The sequence below is a fragment of the Sminthopsis crassicaudata genome, chromosome 4 (genome assembly GCF_048593235.1).
Source record: "Sminthopsis crassicaudata isolate SCR6 chromosome 4, ASM4859323v1, whole genome shotgun sequence".
Taxonomy (NCBI): Eukaryota; Metazoa; Chordata; class Mammalia; order Dasyuromorphia; family Dasyuridae; genus Sminthopsis; species Sminthopsis crassicaudata.
The window spans coordinates 56187668-56212964 of record NC_133620.1 but is presented as its reverse complement, the minus strand read 5'-3'; the positions used below and the strand labels follow the sequence as shown (position 1 = coordinate 56212964).

At 35.8% G+C, this 25297-nt stretch overlaps 1 protein-coding gene across 5 annotated transcripts in view; it reads right to left on the bottom strand.

Annotated features, from left to right (window-relative positions):
* The window catches only part of TBX19 (T-box transcription factor 19), a 36875-nt gene that overhangs the window by 7235 nt on the left and 4343 nt on the right, over nucleotides 1-25297 (bottom strand). For all 5 annotated transcript variants that reach the window (XM_074266534.1, XM_074266538.1, XM_074266539.1 and 2 more), the window contains 4 exons: nucleotides 10927-11191; nucleotides 6947-7081; nucleotides 5266-5327; nucleotides 3227-3288 (listed from right to left, as the gene is read on the bottom strand). In XM_074266534.1, coding sequence (XP_074122635.1) covers nucleotides 3227-3288; nucleotides 5266-5327; nucleotides 6947-7081; nucleotides 10927-11191 — 524 coding nt within the window. The remainder of the gene's footprint in view (nucleotides 1-3226; nucleotides 3289-5265; nucleotides 5328-6946; nucleotides 7082-10926; nucleotides 11192-25297) is intronic.

Below are 25297 nucleotides of genomic sequence, written 5' to 3'. Positions count from 1 at the left end.
GTTATATTAATATAATTTACAAATTATTGTTTATATATTTATTAGATATCATTATATTTCTCTTTGTCAATTACCCAATTCTACCATCTCCTTTATTTCCTAATAAAATTGGCCTATGTGAAAATGGCTCAATATTCTTCATCAGCCCTCTCTACCAAATCCGCAAGATTTCATCCTAAGACCATTCCTAAGCATCACAATAACAAGGTCACTTTGCAAGTGAGCTGATAGTGACATGTCACCTCTGACTTGAGCCAAATAAATCAGATAAAATACTCATTTTCCTAAGAGATACTTGGGAAACACGTATATTAAGTATTTTGCTGAGATAAATGAAACATAGATAAGAGGGAACCTTCTGATGTTTCTGCATAGTGGATATTAGTTTTATGTAAATACATATATAAATATTTACAAATGCAAAGTATTCATATATTGTCTCTTTAGAAAATACCCATCACTTGGAAAATGCCATCCACATCCAGAGAAAGAATTATGGAGACTAAATGCAGATTGAAGCAGGCTATTTTCATCTTTTTTTGTTGTTTGCTTTTTCTTTCTCATACTTTTTTCCCTTTTGTTCTCATTTTTATTTCACATGGCTGATATGGAAATATGTTTAAAACTAATGTACATGTATAACCTACATCAAATTGCTTACTGTCTGGGGAGGAGGGAGATGAGGAAGGAAGGAGAAAAAAATTGGAGATTCAAAGTCTTGCAAATAAATGAATGTTGAAAACTATCTTTATATGTAATTAGAAAAATAAAATATTATTGAGAAAAAATCTATCAATGGAGATGCCTTTCAGACTGTGCTGTCACTCCTGAAGTGATATTAGAACACTGATTAATTAACACTGATTGAATCCTGCTCTTCCTTTAAGACCCACCTTTGATGCCACTTCCTCCATGAAGTCTTTCTTGATGTCTCCTAACTACTCATCTCCCAGATGAAAATGTCAGTTCTCTGCCTAGTTTTTTTTTTGAAGTTATATTTCAATCTTTCTCTTTGCCCATTGTATCATACTTTTGAACTTGTATCATACTTATTTATGTATTTAAAGCACTGTTTAAGCAAAGTGCTTCCCCTTTTATTTTTGGAATGACCTGTCACAAAAGGGATGAAGCAGAAATTTGTGACTCTCCTAGACATCCTCAATCCAGAAATGGTAGTATAAGTTCTAAATAAGGGAAAACCCTCTAGGGGCTGCAGCATGGATAGGGAGCTCTCTTTATGAAGTCTTGTAACTCCCAGTCCTCAAGAGAGGAACAGGAATTAAATCAAAAACATCAGAGAAAATTTGCGGTGATCCTGGGATTAGGGATTCTTCTTAGGAAGTGGCTGCTGTCGTTTTAGACGTTGGAACCAGGAATTTTTTCCACTGCCTAGTGAGACCACTGGTTTCCCTTCTCTGCTGTCTGGTGATTGAAGTGGTAAGATGTGGAGGGGTGGGAGGGTCTGATGGAGCAGAAGCAGAGCAGGAGCAGCTTGAGTTAAATGTCCTGCCCCATGGCTTGACCAGAAAGCCAGATTTGAACCCATCAGAGCAAAGTCCTACTCACTGGGCTGGGGTTTGCTCAGGATGGGTTTGGAAAGAAAAAAAAAAATGACCTCTGTTTTGCACAGATTGAATTTGAGATAGCTCCAGGATATCCAGTTTGAAATATTCAATAGGTAGTTGTTGATGCGACCATTCAGAAGGCCCATGATGGTCCTTTCTTTTTGTTACTATCCTTTTAAGTTCCCTTCCACTTGGTAGCAATGAGGAAAAGATAGTTACTATGCTACAAGAGTAGCATTGTTGACTGCCATTCTGGTGCTTGAATAGATGAGTAGTTAGAAGGTAATTTGTTGTGGATCGGACCTTTGGAAGCAGACTAGACTACAGTTTGATTTAACTCTCTCAAGGTGGATTGATCTAAAATTCAGAAGTGATCCTACTCAATAATGTTCTGCTCTTTGGGTTTCTCAGACTGAAGAACACTCCAAAAGGTGGGAGTCACCATGGACCTTAGGTAGAACCCTAAGGTTTCCTATCATCCTTTGTGCCAGATAAATGAAATCTCCCACACCCAAAACACAATCTCCTAAATCTACTCTGCAAACATATATTACATATATATACATATATATGTATGTATATATTATATATACACAATATTATATGCAAACAAATATATATAATATTATATATATATATATATATATATATACATATATACATATACTCCCAGACCTTGAACAGGGTTTGAAGCTAGTGTGATAGCATATGGTCTCTCAGTCTCAGCCTATACCTTTTCACCAAAGACAAGAATTATCTTTACCCATCAGTCAATTAAAATTCTTTTGGACTCCCACCTGCCTGAAAATCTGGGATCTTCCTCTAAGAAGAGGAAGAGCATTACCAACTTAGCTCACTCACTGCTTTCTCTGATCTTTCAAGTTCTTTCCAAGTCTTAAGGTCATCTTTACATCCCACTGAATCTTACCTGAGATGTCAAGATGATGCTATTTATGGTTTACTTTTTTAAAAACCAAGCTAAAAATATTAAGAAGTAGAATCCAAGACCAGTGTGAGAAAACTAAAGCAATATTGGAATATCAAAGTCATGGATCTGGTTTTGTCATCTGAAAAACTCTACTGAGCTCAAGACTAGTGTTAAAATAGCAAAAGCAAAAAAAAGCAAAAGGGACGCTCCAGAAAGTACTTTAGGGACTCCTAATCTCATCACCATGTAAATCTCAGAGTTTAAAGGCTCGTACTTAGCCTGGAGTCTATAAAGTTTTTTTTTTTTTATCTTAATATTGTGATAACTATATTTCAATGTAATTATTTCCTTTGTAACATTATGTATATGATTTTATGTATTTAAAAATCTTGTTCTGATGAAGGGTTCATGGATTTCACTGGACTACTGTTGAAAAGGCCCATGACATAAAGTTAAGAATCTCTATTTTAAACTCATATCATCAAGATCTCCCATGTTAGTAATTTTTGCTCCCAGATCTTGATTAACCTTCAAGATGGCAAAACTCTAGACATCACTAGGAGTTCTGGAAAAGGTATAAATGTCCTTTGAATTGGCAAAATACTAAATTGGGCCTTATTGGAAGGTTTTACTTTACCTTAATCAATCAAAACAACTTATTCAATTAAGTTTATAGGGAGACTTCCTTTAGATTACCTTTATCTATGACTTGTAAACATTCCATAAAACTTACAGTGGGAGTATGTAATGTGTTGACCCTCTGAGATAACTTCTGGAGCATCTTTTGGATGGTTTCTGAAAGAAGAAAAAAAAATGGTATCTGATTTCCTCGTTCTTCAGGATTCTTCCTAAAAGAACTCATGGTACCCTTCGTTCCCACCCATTACCAATATGCCAAACATTCTCCCAGTTATTCCAACCAGGGCACTAATTTAATTTTATGACCAAAATAGAGCACATACAACTCTCAGTTATCCACTGACACGTCCATAGAAATTGTTACAATCCCAAGAGTTCCATTGTGCTCTGCTGCAAGAATTCTCAGTAAAATAGGGAGGATCTCAGAAGCTTTTATCAAGTATGTCCCTGTTGCTGACCTTGTAACAAAATGACATCGCTTTTGAAATGATTTGCTGTTTCTGCGCCCAAAATTTCAAGCAGCTTGCAGCCCAGTGCAGTGCAAAGAAAAAAATGCAAGAAAAAAAAATCACCCCATAACATGTGACCTCCTAAAAATTTTCAAGATATTGCCTTTAAGATAAAGTACAGATTCCTTTTTTTCCAATCTATTTCCCATTATTCCCCATTGTCAAACTCTCCAACCCAGCCAAAGTGAGCTAGTACACCCTAAGGTCATTATATAGTCTCCTGTCTCCATCCATGAGCAAGCATACCCCCCATGCACTGCCTGGAGTAATCCTTTACTTTTCAACAATGTGCTATTTAAGTACCATCCCCTCTGTGAATGTAATTTTCATCTCTTCAGGTTAAAAAAATGATCTCTCCTTCATTTTTCTTAGGGTTTTTTGTCTTAATTTCTTCTTTGCCCTAACAGATACTAGTACTATATGTCATTCCTATGGCACCCTAGCATTTTCCTTTTCTTTTTTTTTCTTAGCCACAGTGCCTAGCACTAGGGATGAGACTAGGAAGGAAGGATAAAAGTTGTAAAGAGATAGACTTGGATTTGATTTTGAGGGAAAAATCTTAAAAATTGGAGCTGTCCAAAAGTATAATGGGCTCTTAGATATCAGTAGGTTCCCCTTATTGGAGGTTTTCAAGCAAAGCCTGGAGAGCTACTTACTGAGTATGTTATAGGGGAATTCACCTCCCTAGGTATGATCATTGAAGGCAGAGAATTTTTCATTTTTGTTCTTGTAGTTCCAGACCAATATGAGGAAATAGTAGGAACTTAATGAATGTTTACTGATTTACACGCATACAAACACACACACACACACATACACACACACACTATAGCCCCAGGGAGAGCATAATTTTCTTGCATTGTTTTTTTGTTTTTTTCAGAATGGAAAAGAAAGGCAAAAATCGAATACATTCACAGTGAAAATTAACATTCAAAGCCAGAGGTTTCTGCAGGCCTTCCATCCAGTTAACATAATCTTCAAAGAATCACATTTTTAGAACAGTAAGAGAAAATCAAATTAATAATTGGATTTATATTATGTCATAATACTTTATCTTATAGATTTATATTTATTTATACTATATTTAATTATGTTGTATATTTATTTTATAGATGGAAAAACTGAGATTCTGAGAGGTTATGTAATATACCTAATGCCATACAGCAGAAGAGCTAAGACTTTATTTGGAACCTCGGAGCTTATTCTATTACATCATACTATCTCCCATTACCCAAGTTTCCTAGGCAATTGATGCAAATTAAGGCTAAGTAAAAACTGAGTTCAAAAATTTGAATTATGTAATATTGTCAAACACCTACTTGCATACTCAAATTGGACTAGCAAAGTATTTCTAAATAGAAGTCTTGATAGTCTGTCATTAGGGAAAAAATAAAAAATCTGGAATTATTATCCCAGTAATTTCTATTTAAATAGGGGCTTTAAAAGTACTTGAAAGATGATTCATTCTCTTCAACCATGCTGATATCTAACTAGCTTAGCAAGCCCTTTCTTCATAGATGATACAAAGGTAAGATCGAAGATACTTCCTGTCAAAATAGTCACAGATTCTACATTTGCAGAATTTAAACTTGGGATTTCCTTGTGATCATAAACATCTACTCACCGTTCCTTGGCATCCAAGAAGGCTTTCGCAAATGGGTTATACTTTATTTTGAGTGCCGTTATCTTGGATTTGCAAAAATAAAGATAAACCAGCATTAGTGGAGAAAAAAATAAATGCTTTATAGCACTATGGCATTATATGCCTTACTATTATTATCTCATTAGATCCTCACAACAGTCCTGGAAGGCAGGTGCTATTATTTTCCCCTCCTTACAGTTGAGAAAGTTTTAGAAATGAAATGATTTGCCTAAATTAATAAGTGTCTGAATTTGAACTCAAATCTTCCTACGCCTAAGCTCTGGGCTTTATTCATTCAACTGCCTAAGGTAGGCTGCAGTATAAACCAGATACTGTATTCACTCTCTTGAACTACTGTGAAACTAACTTTCAACTTCTCTCTTAGCCTGCAGAGGGTCACATCTCTTCCATGATATTTGGAAAAAGAATGAAAATTACAACTTTATCCTAGATTTCAATATTAAAAGATGAGGCGCAAGGAGGGAACAAAGACTGGCCCCCAGATTCTTTACACTCCAGCTTAGATACATTAGATAAAACGATCCTGTAAAGAGTCACTTACCTATTTATTTGGGCAAAATGATACTTAGTAAAACAAAAATACTGTTACTTCTTCATTTTATACTGGAGGGTGACAGGCTGGTTTTGGAAACTTAGAGAAACAAACCTTTTTTAACTGATTTCTATAAGCCTACACTAAGTGAGCAAAGGATATACCTCCTCCATTGACTTGTCTCACCAAGATTAATGGGGTTTGTGGCAGTGCTGGTGCTTTGCTGTGCCTTTCTTTCCAATGACTCAACTAGCAAGTGCATGCTACTCCAGGTACTGCCCAGTCTGCTCAGGTACTGTCAGGGCAAGGAAAAGAGAGGGAAGATATTCATCCTAACGGGGTAAGTCAGGCATGGTGTTATGTTCGGATATTTACACCTTACACTCAGGACCAGAGATCTTTAGTTCCAGGGAAACCCTTAGAGATTGGCCAGTCCAACTTCCTTTTATAGATGATGAAATCGAGTAAGAGCTGAAGGACTTTGTCCAAAAATAACACGGTGTGGGGCAAAATACTTTGGGTTTAAAGTCTTGGGCTTAGAAAGATTTAGGTTCAAATTTGGGCACTTGCATTTATGCAGAGTTCAGCATTATCTGTTGGAGAAAGAGAGGGAGAAAGAGAGGATCAAGAAAGATAAATAAAAAAGTAGGAGATTTAAAAACTGGCCTGACAAGGGAAAGGAAATCCAGGTTTAAGCTTGGTCACATCCCCCTCTTGGATCACTCAACCCCTTCAGCAGTCTTATCCCTCTCTGCCCCCTTATAGCCAAGAAATATTCTTGCATTTTAAAAACCTTCTTATTCTGTTGATTCAAGGAGCTGTGATTTCCCAGGAGTGAACACTCCTTTCACTAACACAGACCTCAACCCTCACATAGACAGTGAAAAAAAAAAAAAAGTCATCACTTGTGGAGTCTTCTGGTGATGAACTTTTTCTCATTGGATTAGATTGATGTTCAGGAAAGACACATGATCTTTCTGGCTCAGTTGGACCTGCTAGACCTTACCTTCAGCTGGGTGCCTTTGCCACATGATGCAGCATCACCCCTAGGAGCCATCGCTACGTCTTCCTGACATGGAAATAAAAGGGGTACGGGCTACACCCACCTACCTCCTCATTCTGATAGGCAGTCACAGCTATGAATTGAGTTTCAGGAAAGGAGCAATTCATCACCATCCGGTGAGTACTGCCAACTCGAACAATGTGAACCTGGGGTTCGTATTTATGCAGAGAGTTCAGCATTATCTGTTAGAGATAGAGAGGATTAAAAAAGATAAAATGATAAATAATATTATTTAAAACTGGGCTGACAGGGGAAAGAAATCCAGGTAGCTCCTGGATCACTCAAACCCTTCACCAAGAACAGTTAGTTCACTACAGCAGTAGAGAATTTTCATTCAAAGCCACTAGTGGTGAAGGTCTCCCTTGGGCTCGGTTATATTTCTGACACAGTACTTTATAATTAAAGTAACCTTACAAATAACTGCTCTTTCAGGTGTGTTTCCTGTAAACAACATATAGTAGGATTACAAATAACTGCTCTTTGAAGGCCAGTAGCAGCCTTTTTAAGAAGAGGTGCAAGGAAGATTTATTTCACTTATTTTACTTCGCCTGCTTTCCTCATGGAAGGAGAAAGTTAGGCTCCTCATTTCTTTTATTCATTTATTTTTTTAATTATAAGAAGACAGCTAAGTGATACAGTAAAAGAAGCATTCAGTCTAAAGTGAGGAAGATCTGATGTCAAATCTGACCTCAAGCAATTAACCTCTGTCTGCCTTAGCTTCTAGAATAGCACCTACCTCACAAGGATGTCGTGAGGATTAAAAGAGATAATATTTGTAAAGCATTTAGCATAGTACTGGCACATAGTAGGTAATACTATATAAATATCAGCTATTATTATTATGTAGTAAATGATTAATAAATGTGTTTCCTGAGTTAAAGGTTCCTGTTTATTTTGTAGTACAATAAAAAAAAAAAAAAAGCCCTGGGGCTAAGATACAGACATTTACCTCCTGGAGTGGAGACAGGTAAGTGGTATGGCAGAGTGACAGGCTTCCATTCAGAAAAGGCTTGGGTTCAAATGGAGTCTCAGCTATTAACTATGTAATCCTGGATAAATCATTTAAATTCTCTCAGCTTCAGTTTCCCCCATGATAAAATAAAGACCGTAATAGCACTAATATCCCAGGATGGTTATGAGGATCAATGAGCACTTAAAAAGCACCTGACATATAGTGGGTACCATATAAATGCTCATTTCCTTCTTTTGAGGTCAACAATAGTTTCATTTTTTTAATCTTTTCTTCACACAACGCCTTGTATGTGGGGGGGTATCTATAATGTTTGTTGAGTTAAATTGATGCATACTTTATTAGCATTAAATACTATTATTAATTCCACAATGTCTATGGGGTCTGTATCCCAAAGAGATCATAAAAAGGGAAATAGACTTAGAGGTGTAAAAAATTTTGTAGCAACTGATAGATGCCCATCAATTGGGGAATGGCTGAATAAATTGTGGTACATGAATGTTATGGAATATTATTGTTCTATATGAAATGAGCAGCAGGATGATTTCAGAGAGGCCTGGAGAGACTTACAGGAACTGATGTTAAGTGAAGTGAAGAACATTGCATACAGCAACAACAAGGTTATACAATGATCAATTTTGATGGATGTGGTTCTTTTCAACAATGAGATGATTCAGGGCAATTCTAATAGACTTTTGATGGACACAGCCATCTATATCCAGAGAGAGGACCATATGGAGAGTGAATGTTTTCACCTTTTTGATGTTATTATTTGCTAGCTTGCTTTTTTTTTCTAATTTTTTTCCCTTTTGTTCTGATTTTTCTCATGCAGCATGATAAATGAAGAAATGTTTAAAAGAATTGCACATATTTAATTTATATCTGATTACTTGCTGTCTAGGAGAGGGGGAGGGAGGGAGAAAAAATTAGAACACAAAGTTTTGCAAGGATGAAAATTGAAAACTACTTTTGCTTGTATTTTGAAAAATAAAAAGCTATTATTATTTTTAAAGGATATTATTATTAAAGCTTAGTCCACTATATCTAATTCCTTATTATTAACTGTTACATTCTGGGAAATCAGTATTTAAGAAAATAAAATCAAAGATTCAAGGTTGGAAAGGACCTTAAAACTCATCTAGTTTAATGCCCTTTTTATTACAGATAAGAAAACAAAGGTGATTTGCCCAGTCACGCAACTCATAAATAATCAGATCTGGGATTTGAACCCAGGGCACTTAACTCAAAATCCAACATTTATTTATTGTACCACAAGATCCTGATAACACCCCTCCCCTCCCGACCATCTGTCTTTCTGTATGTCTCTCTCTGTTTCTGTCTGTCCCTCTGTCTCTCTGTCTCTCTCTCTTTCTCTGTCTTGGTGTGTGTGTGTGTGTCTCTCTCTGTCTCTAACTTTGTCTCTCTCTCTCTGTGTGTGTGTGTGTGTGTGTGTGTGTGTGTGTGTGTGTGTGTGTATGCTTGTTTTCCCAAAAACACACATTTTTGGTGGTCAAGAAAATGCAATGGAGCTAGAAGAAAACAGACTACTAGATCAAGAGTCACAAGACCTAGATATAAGTCTGATCTCTGTCACTTAAAGGTCTTGGCTCAGGTCCTTTAGCAAGTCAATTAACCCCTTCTGATCCTCATTTTCCCACTTTTTTAAGTATAAGGAGGAGGGGAAGAATAGAACTAAAGTAAATTGAATCTAATTGGATTTGACAAATGTTTCTTAATTTCTCTTTTAAAAATAATATTTTAATTTTAATTTAATTTTTAAATAATATTTTATTTTCTCCCAAGAATATGTAAAAATCATTTTTAACATTCTTCCCTCCCTGCCTCCCTGAGATGGTAAGCATTCTGATATAGATTATATATGTGCAATCATATTCAATTTCCATATTAGTCATTTTATACAAAACAAACAAAAAAGAAAGATTATTAATCTTGGTTATTGATCTCTGTGAAGTGTGTACTAATCCAAGTGGATGGTAATAAGGGCAAAAAATAGTACTCTGTAACCTGTAGGAAAGAGATTACTATTAAGAGTGAAAGGGAATAAAAGATAAAATACAATTAAAAGTAATTTGAGAAGACAGAGAGAATGCAACAATGAGAATGGCTTTTCTTCTGAAAAAGAGGAGCCATAACTGGGGCAGGGCAAGTGGGACTATGTCCCAGAGTACCAAAATTTAGAAGGTGCTAATAGAAGAGGTACCTCAGTAGGTAGATAGCCTACTCTCTAAGACTCAGTACTTCCCAATATACACATATATACACAAGTACATGTATGTGCAGGTGCATATACATAGCTGCTTATGCACTATGGTCAAAGTTCTTTTTACTTCCTAGTACATTTTGTTGTATCTTTGCCCCAAACATGACAGTCTCAGGTTAGGACTCTTTTATCACAAGTAAACAACACAGCCTCAATTTTGAAAAGTAGTTGGACAACCTCAATGGAACCTCGTCTCTGAAGTTCTTTAGTCACTTTTCAAACACAAACACACAAATCTGTTTCTAGCACTCTGGTAGCCTTAAAGGGAACATTCCTGATTTAGGGATCTTTTGTTTAGGGTTTTTTTTTTCCTTTTTCTTCTTCTGAAAACCAAAGCTGATTGAATATTCTATTGATAATTATCCAAAGTGGAAGCTGTAATTATTTCATTCAGGGGCGGCTTTTTATTAAGGTACTTACCTATTGCCAACATGCCACTTATACTAAAAACAAGGGGAATAACAAAACTCTAATACTCACAAACAATGTTTTCCCCCTCAACTGAAGTCCTATATAAAAGCCTCAGTACACAAGACAAAACTATGAAAAGGCCCCCATGATTAAGTAAACTACTGCACTACACCCCTCTCTCTCACTCTCTCAACATCTGAAAGTCCATTAAAATCTGAAAGCACCAATTAAGAGCTGTTTATTCCTGTTTACATTTGGACTCCAGGGAATAATTGGCTTCTGTGGAATAAGAGCTCTGTGAGGGTCCCTCTAATTGCCTAAATGCACCCTTGATATTTCTTGATTGGTGACTCTTTCAGTCCTACCTGCCCACCTCCATTGAGTTTGTTGGTAAGCTTTACTTTGCTGAAGGAGATAGGGGCTTTCATCCAGTGGGCTCCAAAGTTGGGAGAATCTGGGTGTATGTAGACACAGCTGTGGGTGGAAGCTTCGGGTTTGCCGGCTGGCACCCATTCGCCGTTGACATATTTCCACCGGTGACTGTCAGTCGGGGTGAAGTCCAGCAGGAAAGAATACATGGCGTTGGGATCCAGCCCAGTTACACTGATCTTCAAGACAGGAAACATGCGCCTTCAAAAGAACAGAGAAGCATGAAATGTTAGAGAAAAAAAGAACTTGACTGGTTTGTGGATTGTAGATGGGACCTTGGAGGAACTCTAGGCAAGTAGTATCAAACAAATAGAATTAGGGACTACAAAACCCTCCATAAGGATCTCTGCAAGCCCACATTGACTTTTTTTTTTTTTTTTGGAGGCAATTGTCCAGGGTCACACAGCTAGAATGTGTTAAGTGTCTAAAATTAGATTTGAACTCAGGGCTGGTGCTCTATCCACTGTGCCACCCAGCTGCCCCCCTTATTGACTTTTAAAATAACAATTCTTTCTCTCTCTCTGTATATGTGTGTGTGTTTGTGTATATGTATATAATAGTATATACACATATCTCTTTATATATATATATATATATATACATATATATATATATATACATATATTTAAAATAACATTAAGATACATTAAGATGTTGTTGTGTGTTTTTCTAACTATTTCCCAATTACATTTTAATTTGTCTCTGGTTACACTTGGGAAAGTTGTGCTAAACAGCATGTTTGACACCTCTAACCTAATTCAACCACTCATTTTATAGATGGGAAAATGAAGGTTAGGAACTTGTTCACAGTCACACCACTAATTAAGGGTTAAGCTGGGACCAGAACCAGAGCTGTGACTTGTTAAACCATGGTCATTCCCACATCATGCTTCCTAGAGTCAGAAGTTCTGGCAGAATAATATACTCTAATATTATGTCTTGGGAAAGGGTCTACAATTATTTTTAAACCATGGAATCAAGCTTTAAATATATATATATATATATATATATATATATACATATATATACATATATATACACATATATATACATATATATACACACATATATATACATATGTATGTATATATATGTGTGTATATATATGTATATATATATTTAACTGATAACAAGGCTTTTAAAATAAAAACAGGCTTCTTGTTCAGTTGTTTTGCTTGTTTATTAACATCTTAATTTATATTTTGAGGTAGAAAAAATAAATCATTTATACTCTTTATTTACAGGGTGACACAGTGGATAGAGGGAGGGCTTGTCTTCAGGAAAAGCAAAGTTCAAATCTGACTTCATGACACTAGCTGGGTGACCCTAGGCAAATCGCTTAATTCTGTTTGCCTCAGTTTCCTCTTCTCCAACTCAATAGCCACTAACACTTATTTGCTTTTGGGGGGGGAGGGGAGAGATGTAACATCATAAACTAAGAACTGAATTCAATATAAAAGGTATACCAGCTATAAGCTGAGAAAGTAGCAAATACAAGAGCAAAGAAAGTGAATTTGACAAAAAAAAAGATCAAATCAAATAAAAAATCTCAGAAAAAAAAGCATTTTCCCAAAATAATATAATAAGTTTAAGGAATATCTATTACAACATAAAAAAGAAAAAGAAAATAAGAAAGAAAAGAGTCTATGTAAAATAACTACTTATTCAGTTCTAACATATAGTGTGCATAAAATCATGACACATTTGACCAATTTTCTTCCTTTTTTGGACCCAACCTGTGATTGTTTTCAGTGCCAAACACTTCTAGTGTGGAAAACCCTTTGGCTAAAGCAGAATGGCACTTTCTCTAAACCTTGTCTAAATGTGTCAGACAGCTGCGGAAGGTAAGTTGCCACTTGCCTGTTGTCGCATAATCAAATGCAAATGGTCCCAGTGTTTATGACTGACTCCAGACCTGCCCATCTACCTCTCTGGACGCTAACATTTACATAGCATTCATTATATGGCAGGCACATTTGATCCTCACAACAATTCTGCAATAGGTGCGGTTATTATCCCCAAAGGGGGAAAGTGATGCAATCAGAGATTCAGTCATTTGGCCAGCTAGAAGTGTCAGAGACCAGATTTGATATCAATTCTGTCTCCAGACTCAGGGTTCTGTGCTCTATGGCTCCACCTGGCGTCCTTAGAGATTAAAAATTAAAAAAAAAAATGATAGATCTGATTTCGTTATATACCCAAGTAGTTTTCATAAAATAAAAAAAAAGTAGATTAGAGCACCAACTGTAGAGTCAGGAAAACATGAGTTCAAATTCATCTGCATGACCCCAGAGAAGTCATTTAACCTCAATTGCCTTGCAAAAATAAAAGTTACATTTTTTTTTTGTTGTGTTTTAAATTCCTTGCAATAGCAAAGTGGCCAAGAGATCAATATCTAAATGCTCAGATATTGCATGACCTAAAAATCAGTCCTGAGAAAGTATTAATAGGACAAATTGATGAGCTTTAGGAGAGAAATATGGCCAAATGTCCTTGAAAAGAATACCATGAAGTGAGTCTTGGTCACTGAACACTGGAAAAGCTTACCAAGATGGAAAAGAGGAATGGGGGCATATTCTTTGAATCATGGATTGGGAGGGATTGTAGATGCCATCTGATCAAACCTCTCCTTTTTTAGGGAAGAGGAAACTGACTCCTAGATAGGTAAAGAACTTTCCCAAACTACCTAATTAATGGATGGAATTCAGATCCATTTCTTTGATACCAAATTCAGCATCTCTTCTCCTGCCTCTAGCTTTTCACGTGGTAAAGAGATATCAGGGCCTGGAATAATTAATGGATTTTAGTACTTATGCCATAAGAGAGTTGTCCCACACATTGTGATATCTTCTCACCTTATTGCACACACAATACCTGATACATTTGTTAAATTGGTTTTGTCTCCCTTAATAGAATTAGAGCTTCTTCAGGACAGGCAATATCATGCTGCTCAGCAGATTGGACCTAAACACAGGAAGACTCATCTTTCTGAATTCAAATCCAGCTTCAGATACGTAATAGTTATGTGACTCAAGTCACTTAATCCTATTTGCTTCAGTTCCCTCTTCTGTAAAATGAGCTGAAGAAGGAAATATGACTGAAGACTTGGACATGAGTGAAAAATAACTAAACAACAATAACTTCCCCTTTAATCTCAGTGTCTAGTAAAATTCTTCACAGAGAATACTCAGCATTCATGGAACTGAATCACAGGCCAAACTGTGGAAGCCTATTCTGTCTGATTAAAGTTAAATATTAACAATGAGTCCCCAACAGCACTGGCAAAATGCATAGAGATGACTCTTAGTTTTTGTCTTACTGTCTGAATTTGTCAAATTTCTGGCCTTTCTCTTGGAATCAAAGTTATTGCATGTCAGATTGGAAGAGACCTAAAAGGCTGAATATTACAAATTCCGATCCTGTTTACTATTCACTAACTTTGAAGAGGTAAGATGAGAAGATCATATATTCCAGGTATGGAAGAACAACAAAGGGATATGAGAGATGGAGTGTCATGTAGAAATAGAAAGAGAGAGAGAGAGAGAGAGAGAGAGAGAGAGAGAGAGAGAGAGAGAGAGAGACAGAGAGAGAGAGAGAGAGAAGAGAGAGAGAGAGAGAGAGAGAGAGAGACAGAGAGAGAGAGAGAGACAGAGAGAGAGAGAGAGAGACAGAGAGAAAGAGAGAGAGAGAGAGAGAGAGAGAGAGAGAGAGAGAGAGAGAGAGAGAGAGAGAGAGAGAGAGAGAGAGAGAGAGAGAGAGAGAGAGAGAGAGATGCAAATAAAAATAATCCAATGAGAAGGTCTCAATTCTTTACGGTTCAGACATAAATCCTTTTAAATGTAAATAAGATTTTTCTATGCTTTGAGTATTATGAATCTGAGTGCTTGTAGGGAGAGCTACTGGCTATACTGAAGCAAGTGCCAGACACTGACAGTCTCATGTTCTACCTGGTGGGATAATAAGCCAGAGAAGTGAGAGATCCCTAAAATGAACTCATATCAATTAAGAGGTTCACTGACCCAAGGGCTGGTTACATTTGTTTAAAGCTTAGGACTTATTGACTTCACATTCTTGTTACAATTTTCTAAACTGTTATGATGTCACCTAGCAAATATGTAGTGACCCAAATCAAGGCAAGTAAAAGCAGGTCCACAATGATAATGTGGAAATGGAGATGAAAAGCCTGAGCTATCAGGGTGACTGTAAGCTTACTTAATGGAGGAAAAGGAGATGCTCCAAGAAAGAATCTCATTTAGAAGCCTGAGATCCATATTGAACTTGAAAGAGAAAGTCCAAAATTAGTGTTCTAAAGGGAAGGTTTATGAAATGTCCTCTCATATTTCCACTTCCCATTGTGATTATAAAAATAACTTTGTGTTTGGAAAGTTTGTCTCTGTGAAGAAACAAATTAATCAACATAGATGAACTTCAGGTAAACAGAACTGAACTCACACATGCAAAATGGGCAACATCATCCATAGTACCTTAAAGAAAACCTAAGGAAAGGCTTATCTGCCTCAAGAGGTTCCCTCCAGAGAAAGCAAGATTATTATTATTGTTATTATATGTCGTTATTTTAATATTAACATATTATTATGTTAATATGATATATTGTTATTATTTCCTTCAAGAAATCTTAAATAGTATCATTGGATAGTCTCAGGAAGAGTCTTTTAAGCAGCATTTTGCTCTATGAAATCAAATACTTTTTTTAATGATCAACAAAAAATAAGGACACTGGAATCTTGTATTCTCCAAATCTTTCTAACAACTGTGTGATGATAAAGAGGTGGTCTACTGTAAAATATCATTTTCAAAATCATGCCTGTTTCCTACAAAGAAAGCCTATGTGAATTTTTAGAATATTCTCAAAAGAAATTTACATATAGATGGGAAAGCAAAAAAATAAGTCAGTAGTTGATGAAATAGAGTTGTTTGCCCTAATTTAATGCTAAAAGGCCTAAGATTTTTCCCCACACCTTTTGAAACTATTCCTCCTTCAGATACGTCCTTCCACATCCTCACAATTAATTATTCTAGAAAAGAAAAGATAAAATAAATAAGTATTTAAATGATTATCAGGTGAAAGATGCTTTTGACTTACTCTAGCTTTAGAGAAGAAGTAGATATTCAGGGGATCAAATCAAATTAAATTAAAATGTAATGAGGAAATGTTTAACAAAATAAATAAAAATACAACATAGGAAATGTTATGGTTTTCTAAATCTATTTGTAATCCATGAGAGGCCCATTTCTATTTGAGTTTGACCCCCCCCTTCTAGAAGGCAGAGTTAGAAACACTAGACAGAAAATAAAGGCAAAATTTTGCTCAATATAAAGAGGAATTTTCTAATAAATGGAATTGTCCAACAATGAAATGGGTTGCCTCTGGAGGTAGTGGGTCCCATGTTTTCATTGTTGTTGTTGTTGTAGATCCTCCATTGTAGAAGAGGACAAGTGACATCATAAGGATCTTTACTTGTGAGTGAACTGGTTTAAGTGAGGCAGTTTTGTACAAAATCTTCAGCCCCATTCTTTCCTCCAGAGACATCAGAATCCAGTGGTAAGACATAAGTCAAGATGACTGGTTATGGCCCCATATCCCACACCAGGTAAAGACTAAATGATCTTTTTTTCAGGTATATTATAGAAAGGATTCTTACACTTAATAGGAGTCTGAACTGTATGATTTATATTGATATAATTTTTATTTCCAACATACTAACATTTTATTTTCCCTAGTTACAAGTCAAAATAATTTTCACCTTTGTTTTTAAACTTTGAGTTCCAAATTCTTTCCCTCCCTTCTCCCCTCATTGAGAAGGTAAGCACTCTGCTATAGATCCTGTCATACAAACCATATTTCCATATTAGTCATGTTGTAAAAGAAAACATAGACAGAAAGTAAAGTTTTTTTAATGTTCCTCCATCTGCATTCAGACTTCAGCAGTTCTTTCTCTAGAGGTAGGTAACATTTTTTATCATAAGTCCTTTGAATTATCTCAGATCATTATATTGCAGAGAATAACTGTCATTCACAAATGATCATTGTATGGTATTGCTGTTATTGTCCACAGCTGAACTATATGATTTCTAAGGTCCCTCCCAAACTCTAAGATTCTATCATTACGTTGCTCAACACCCGACCCTCATCTCCAAAGAAGACAACCGTATTCTTACCTTCAATAATTTACCTAGATTATTGTCTAGTAAGGAAAAACAGACAGCATGTTATACTCCCCTCAATTCCTGTGTGGAGATGGGGAGTCCACAGACATGGAACAATATATATAATGTTAGATTTTTTTCATTATATCAAATAGTTTTGCTAAATATTTTTCCCACCATAGTCTTTGTTATAAGGAATGACTTTCTGGACAAGAGAAGGAGAGAGATATAAGGGTATAGTGGATAGTGCACTGGGGTTGAAGATAGGAAGACTCATTTTTCTGAATTCAAATCTGCCCTCAGACACTTATTAGCTGTGTGACCCTGGGCAAGTCCCTAACTCTGCTTACCTCAGCTTCCTATAAAATGAACTGGAAAAGGAATGGCAAACTACTCCAGTATCTTTGCCAAGAAAATCCCAAATTGGGTCAAAAAGAGCTGGACATGACATGACAACTCAGTATCAATATATATAAATATATGCACCCATACATATACATACATGTACAAATGCATATATATATATATACATAAATGTGTATGTGTAAACACACATATTTACATAATATGTATTTGTATGTGTACTTATATATAAATAATTTTTTCTTATTGACAATGACCAAAGCATTTGGTACTATTTTTATAGTTTATAGTTTTAATTTTCATGTAACACATGTTTTTAAAAATCTTTAAAATGTGAAGTACTGAATAAATTACACATTCATGAATAACTATCATGGATGGTATTCTTAATAACACCCACTATTTATATAATTGTTCTATGTACAAGGCATTCTGTCTGCTAGCCTTGGGCGTTTCACCCATGCCTGGAATACTCTTCCTCCTCATCTCTGCCTCCTGACTTTCCTGGCTTCAAGTCCCAAATAAAATCCCATCAGTCGGCTATAAGCTTTTCTCAACTTCTTTTAATTCTAGTGCTTTCTCTCTCTTAATTATTTATTATTTATCCTCAGTAGAGCTTGTCGGTACATATTTGTTAGCTTGTTATCTGCCCCATAAATCATAAACTTCTTCAAGTCAGAGATGGTCTTGATTCCTTTCGTATGCCCTGTGCTTAGCACAGTGTGACTAAATGTTTATTTATTGACTGGTATAACACTTTAAGTTTTCCAAAGTGCTTTCCAAATATTATCTGATTTTATCCTTAAAGAAATCCTGGGGAGTTAGATGCTATTATTATCCCTATTTCATCCTCAAAAATTGGCCCCCTAGGCAAAATCTCATTCACCCCAAACTAGTCACATCCCCCCCAGAATTCCCACTAATTCCTAATATGGTACTGCCAAACACTGTTCTGTCTGCCCTATAAAGATGCCTGAATGGACAAAAATGAAATATCCACATGGAAAGCAGCTATGGATAACATCATCTCTGAGCTTCAAACTATCCTAATTAAATGAGAAGAGAAAAGATCAAGTAATTTTTCACATAACAGAACTTGCTCTCTTCTACATGTGCTCTCTTTCTTCTCCCCAAGGGCAGTTAGATTGCTACCAGAGAAAGACAGCCTGTGAGCAATCAAAATTTCATCTAAAATCTGTTCCAAAATCCAAAATAACAAAAAATCTCCCTTACTCACATTAATCCCATCTGCCTAGTTGTAGCAGAAGAGTAGAAGGGCAAGAATATAAAAACATAGCCTGAGACCAATATAGCTCCTCAGTGATAGAAGAGAACATCTTTTCCAAATCAAATCTTCTTTGCTGGTGGGCTCATTGTCAACATTATCCCAAATGTACAAAATGGAGGGGATCCCAGGAACAGGAGAAAAACAGGGCAAACCTCATTGTTTCCAATTTATACAACAGGAATACAAACCGAGAATAAAACCGTATTTTCAATTCTCTCTGAGCACTAGTATGTTGGTCCAAGTCTATAATGAGCTTTCTTTTCATTAGAAATTTAATAGGTAGGTAGGTGGTATCATGGAGAGTCAGGAAAACCTGAGTTCAAATTCAGCCTCAGATACTTGACTTTTACTAGCTGTGTGACCTTGGGCAGTCACTTAACCCTAATTGAGAGAGAGGGACAGACAGACAGAGACAGAGAGACAGAGATAGAGACAAAGAAAATAAAATTAACATCTATCAATATTAACAAATAATCAAATAACCATACAAAATAAGAAGTAAAGTATTATTATGTAATATTTTACATAAAATATTTTGCCTTTAACAAATAAAACCAAATAAGTTAACAAGTTTTAAAAAATGATTTTGTTATTCGTCCCCTTCTAAATTTAGTTTAAATTCTCCTGTAGATATATCTTGTCTTTAAATCATTGTTTAGCTATTGGTTTCCCTCATTAGATTGTAAGCTTCTTGAGGGCAAAGACCATCTTTGCCTTTCTTTGTATCACCTGTATTTAGCACAGGTGCACAATGATAGAAATCATATCAGATCCTTCCCAGAGTTCTTTTCCCAGGAACCCAAAGAGAGTCTAAAGTAGTATGACTTCTCTCTCAAAACTGGAAACCAAAAGACTAATATCTTGCTTCTCTCACCAACTCTATCCCTCCATCAGGCATAGGGCACAGGGTAATCAGTGGATCTATACCAAGGAGGAGAGTACCATGCATGAGAGTCCCTTTGAGCCAAAGGTTATATGTATATAAACGCACATATATATATATATATATACGTATAAATACATATATATTCATAATGTGTACATATTTAAGTTTCATAAGTATATATACATATATAATATAGAATTTTATAACTATATATACATATACATATATACACACATCACATGTATATGTCTTTTTTCTGATTGCACTTTGATTACTCTATATGGGCTCATAATTTTTATGTGGTGTATTTTTACATAACTTTCATATTACCTTCCATTTAATATACTATATTTGTTTCTGCCTGTCTCCAGATATTGGATAGTGAGCTACTCCTATCCCAGCTTACATAGGGAGCTCTCTAGCTACTCTAAAGTATCCTGGGTTTTATGTTTGGGAAGGGTGTAGGCTTTTATGTGCTGGCCTGGCATCCTTAAGGGACCAACTCCCAAGCTTGGTATGAAACAGAGCTCCGGAAATGTTTGAGGTTATTGAACTTCACCTTCCCCAGCATCATTTCTGAAAATTCATCTCACTACCTGGCTAACCTCCAATTCAAGTACGAAAACCCTGTGCTGCTTCCTCAGTGAGGTTTGTACCTCCAAGAGGATGATATTGTGGCAGTTTGGTTGGGAAGCTGCCAAAATCTCTGATACTCTCTTTACTGGCAGGCGCCTGATGGGCAGTAAAGCTTCCCTGAGGTTCCAACAAAGGAAGATTCAGGGAAAATTCAATCTCCAGATGCTAAGAGAGTCAAATATTTGAAATGTACATTTCCAAAAAATGTTCATTTTTCCTCTTGGTGATAGGGTCATTTCAGCCACTGTCTACATACAATACTGAAGGTTATCCATAGCTCAGGAAGGCAGAATATTGATAAAGAGATATCAAGGATACAGATTGAAAGGAAATATATATATATATATATATATATATATATATATATATTGCCTAGCTCTTCTAGCACACCTCCTCTACAACCTAGAAAATCTGCCAGGAAGAATTCTGATTGGAAAAGCCAAGAAAAAGTCACAGTGAGTAATTTTTACAGCCCAAGTTAGCTTAGGAAGACAGGGATGTCTGTAAACAATGGGGTGGAGGCTAGCCCGGAGCTTAGACCAGGGCCAGAGGTGATAGCACAGGAGGGATGAAAGGAAACCAAGGTAAGGCACCAGAGAAGGAAGCACTTTCACAGAAAAACACCCCGGGGGATTTCTGAAACAGTTCTGGAAACAGAACCGGTGCCATCTTGCAGCACTGCCACCCATTATCTGGTTCTGGGTCACAGATCTAGGAACAATCGTAACCAGCCACAGGACCCTACCTGAGTACTGAGCACAAGACAAATTCCAGAAACTTAGCTAGTGGCTCTGAGTACAGGAGCAGAGGAATAACTCAGCTCTAATCTTTAGCTCAATGTATAACAAGGAAAGACCAAGACCAAAGGGGAGAGCCAGTCACTCTAAGTTGGCAGAACCTCCCAGTGGTCTGAGTCCAGCAACAATCTACTGAAACTCAATTACCCACAAGGCAACATATCCAAACTTGGATCATGATTCAGAGCTGAGACTATGGAAGTAGAACAGACCCTTTCCCAAATCTCATCACTTTGGAAGTACTGAAAACTTGCAAAACTGAATTGTGAAAGCAGAAAAAGCTCAAGTCAGACATCCCTCAGACCAATAGCAAAAATGAGCAGAAAAAAAAAAACCCCTCAAAAACTCATATAGATAGTCCAAAGTCAAGAAGAAGACTAGAAGAATGAACAAACCAAAGAAGAACTATTGTGGTAGAAATAGAGAAAAGAAGATAATGACTTGAAAACATCTACAAGAAAAACCTCAAAAGGGGGAAAAATTCGGGCTGTGCCTAGTCTAAAAAGCTCCCCAAAAAAGTTATTTTAAAAATCAAATAAGAGTAGTAGATTTAAAAAGTGGGGAGATGAAGAAAATAAATGAAAGCTATTTAGAAAGTTATGGAAACGTATTAAAAGCTTGAAGATAAAATAAAGCTACTTTGCCCAATTAGATGTTAATAAAACTAGCAATCTTCCCCTCCCCCCCCAGGCTGGGGTTAAGTGACTTGCCCAGGGTCACACAGCTAGGAAGTGTTAAGTGTCTGAGACCATATTTGAACTCGGGTCCTCCTGAATTCAAGGCTGGTGCTCTATCTACTACGCCACCTAGCTGCCCCCAAGCTATAATTATCAAAGCAAATTGGAACTGGGTTGATAAATCCAAAGATCCCAGCTTTGGTATAAGAACTCACTATTTGTCAGAAACTGTTAGGAAAACTGGAAAGTAGAAACCAGGTATATATCAGCATCTCATATCATATACCAAGATAAGCTCAAAATTGTAGCATTATTTAGACATAAAGAGTACACATCAGATGTATGGATAGGAAAAGAATTCATGAACAAACAGTAAAGAGGCTCATATTAGGTAAAATGGATAATATTGATTATATAAAATTTAAAAGTTTTGTATAGATGAGACCAATGTAGCTAAAAATCAGAAGAAAAGCAGAAAATGGGAATATATCCTTGCAACAAGTTTTTCTGATAAAAGAATCATTTCTAAAATATACAAAGAAATGAGTCAAATTTACAAGACTAAGAACCAAATTGATAAATGATCAAAGGATATGAATAGGCAGTTTTCATGGGGAAATAACCAAAACAATGATCTAAGTCACTAATGACTTATTATATTATATTATATTATATTGTATATTAAATATATATAATATATAAATATAATATTAAATATTAAAACAATTTTGAGGTACCATCTCACACCCATCAGATGCTATTATTATCTCCATTTACCATTGAGGAAACTGAGGCTGGAGAAAAGTTGAGTGAATTGAATAAGTAATAAAGCATGTGATAACAAAGATTCGGAAACTGAGGAGCTGACCATCATTTGGAGAATGGCTGAACAAATTATGGTATGTGAATATGATGGAATGCTCTTGTACTCCAAAAATGATGAAAAACATGGTTTCAGGAAAAAAAAATGGAAAGACATATTAACAGAGGCAAAGTGCAATAACTGGAACCAGGAGAACAGTTTATACAGTGATAACAATTTTGTAAAAATAACTTTGAAAAGGGGGCAGCTAGGTGGCGCAGTGGATAGAACACCAGCCCTGAATTCAGGAGGACCCGAGTTCAAATTTGACCTCAGACACTTAACACTTTCTAGCTGTGTGACCCTGGGCAAGTCACTTAAACCCAGCCTCAGAAAAAAAAAATAAATAAATAAATAAAAATAACTTTGAAAGAGTTGTAACTGATTAATACAATGATCAATCACAATTCTAAAAGACTCATGATGAAACATGTTAGCCATCTGCAGAAAGAACTAATAGACTCAAAATGAAAACTGAAGCTTATTCTCTTCTCTTTTTTCTTTCTTTTTTAAACTAGACTAGTACAGAAATTTGTTTCATTTTTGTAATACATGTTATGTAATGTAATATATGTTTGTAATGGATTTCATTTTTCTTAATTTCTCAGTAAATGAATAGGAGGAGAAGAAAAGAATTTGAACAGAAAGTGAAATAAAACCTAATTAAAAAATAATAGTATTGATAATGAAGAGCACTAGACTTTGGATTCAAGATTTGGGCCAGAGTATCCGCTCTAATCTTACTTGACATGGTCTTAGCTTCAGTAACAATTTCAGACCACTAGGCAGCAAAGGAGAGAGAGTGCTGAGCTGGAATTGGGAAGACTGAGGTCAAATTCATCCTTAGAAATTTATTGTCTATAACCTGAGAAAATCACTTCGCTCTGTGTCTGTATCCTCATCTATAAAAGGGAGATGATAATAATAGCACCTATTTCATAAGGCTATAGTGAAGAACAAGTGAGATAATATTTGTAAAGTGATTTATAAACCTTAAAAAGATATATAAATATTATTATTATGTTTTCTATTCTTTCAGTTCTATTTGTAAATTTTCTCGAGAACTGATCCAACTGCATCACACTTAAAAGAAAAGTCACATTTTTTTTTAAACTTTCCATGTGTAATGGGAGACTTGCTCTCTCTTTACCAGGTCACAGCTCCCTCTCACATAGCAAGAATTTAATGGAATTTGTGGAACAAACATTTAACAGTGTGCCTTGGGTAGCCCATGGAATGGTGAAACCCTGTTATAAAATGTCTAATTATCAGTGAGAGTAATATTGCGATCAACTGGGAAAGACTCAGCTACTATGACTGAGCAACAGATGGTGCAATGGATAGTTCTCCTTGTTCCATTTCTTTCATCATTTTAGAGGATGATGGGTCTGGGATCAGGAAGATGAGCTCAAATTTGGAACTTACTAGCTGTGTGACCCTGTACAAGTTACTTAACTCTGCCTCCGTTTCCTTATCTGTGAATGATTTGAAGAAGTAAATGGCAAGCATTTTCCAACATCTTCACCAAGAAAATCCCAAATGGGGTCCCAAAGAGCCAGATATAACTGGACAACAACTATGATCAACACAATGATTCATTTTTTTTACTTTCTTTATATTTCTTTTTATTTTATTTTATTTGCAACATAGCTAATATGGAAATATATTTTGCATAACTTCACATGTATTAATGATAAATTGCTTCCTTTCTCAGGGGGTGAGGGAGAGTGGGAGAAAATTTGGAACTTGACATTTTCAGAAAATGAAGATTAAAAATAAATTTTGGCTAATTTAGATGTTAAAATATTCGCCTCAGCATATTGCTGATCTTTTGGAAACCTTTAATGTATCTTTATGCTAAAAAATCAAGTGTTTTCAAGGAGATAGCATTCCCTTTAATCAAAATAAATTTTATTTATTTCCATTCTATTTGTTCCTTTTCCCACTTGCTCAAAGGATACATCTGGAATTTGGAAAACTACCCTAAAACCTACATGTAAGAAAACATCTGCAAAATAGATTTACTTGTATTTACATAATACTTCAAGGCTGACAAATCCCTTTATCCCAATCATGTCTAGAAGGCAGGCAGAAGCACAAATATGACTTCATCCATTTTACAGGTGAAGAAAATGGAGCTTGATAAGGCGAATGACTTGTCTAGGGTCACTAGAAGTCTGGCCCAGTTGTTTTGTCTCCCAAACTCATGTTCTTCCCTCTAGCTAAGAGGCTGTTTTCTTTCATTTGCCAAGAACTTTATAATTGTTTTGATTAATTATTCCTCAGAGAAAAGAGAATCAATAATGTGGGTAAAAAGGCTGCATCCAAGTCAAGAAGACTTGGATTCAAGTCCTACTTCTGAAATACACTTTGGGCTAGTCATTTATCTTCCCACTACTCTAAGCAATTCTCCAAGGCTATAAATTTAGAGAAGATGCTAGCCTGCACGGGAAGACTGAGTTTGCCCACCTGGAAATTACCTAAATTAATTCAATCCTAGGTCTAGTCCCTATCCTTATTCCAAACCTTATATAATGTAAAATGGGAATTATCCTATTTTAGCAAAAGAGAGATCAAATATGGAGGAGTAAAATAAATAGCCAAGGACTTCAAAGCTGGGATTAAAAAAC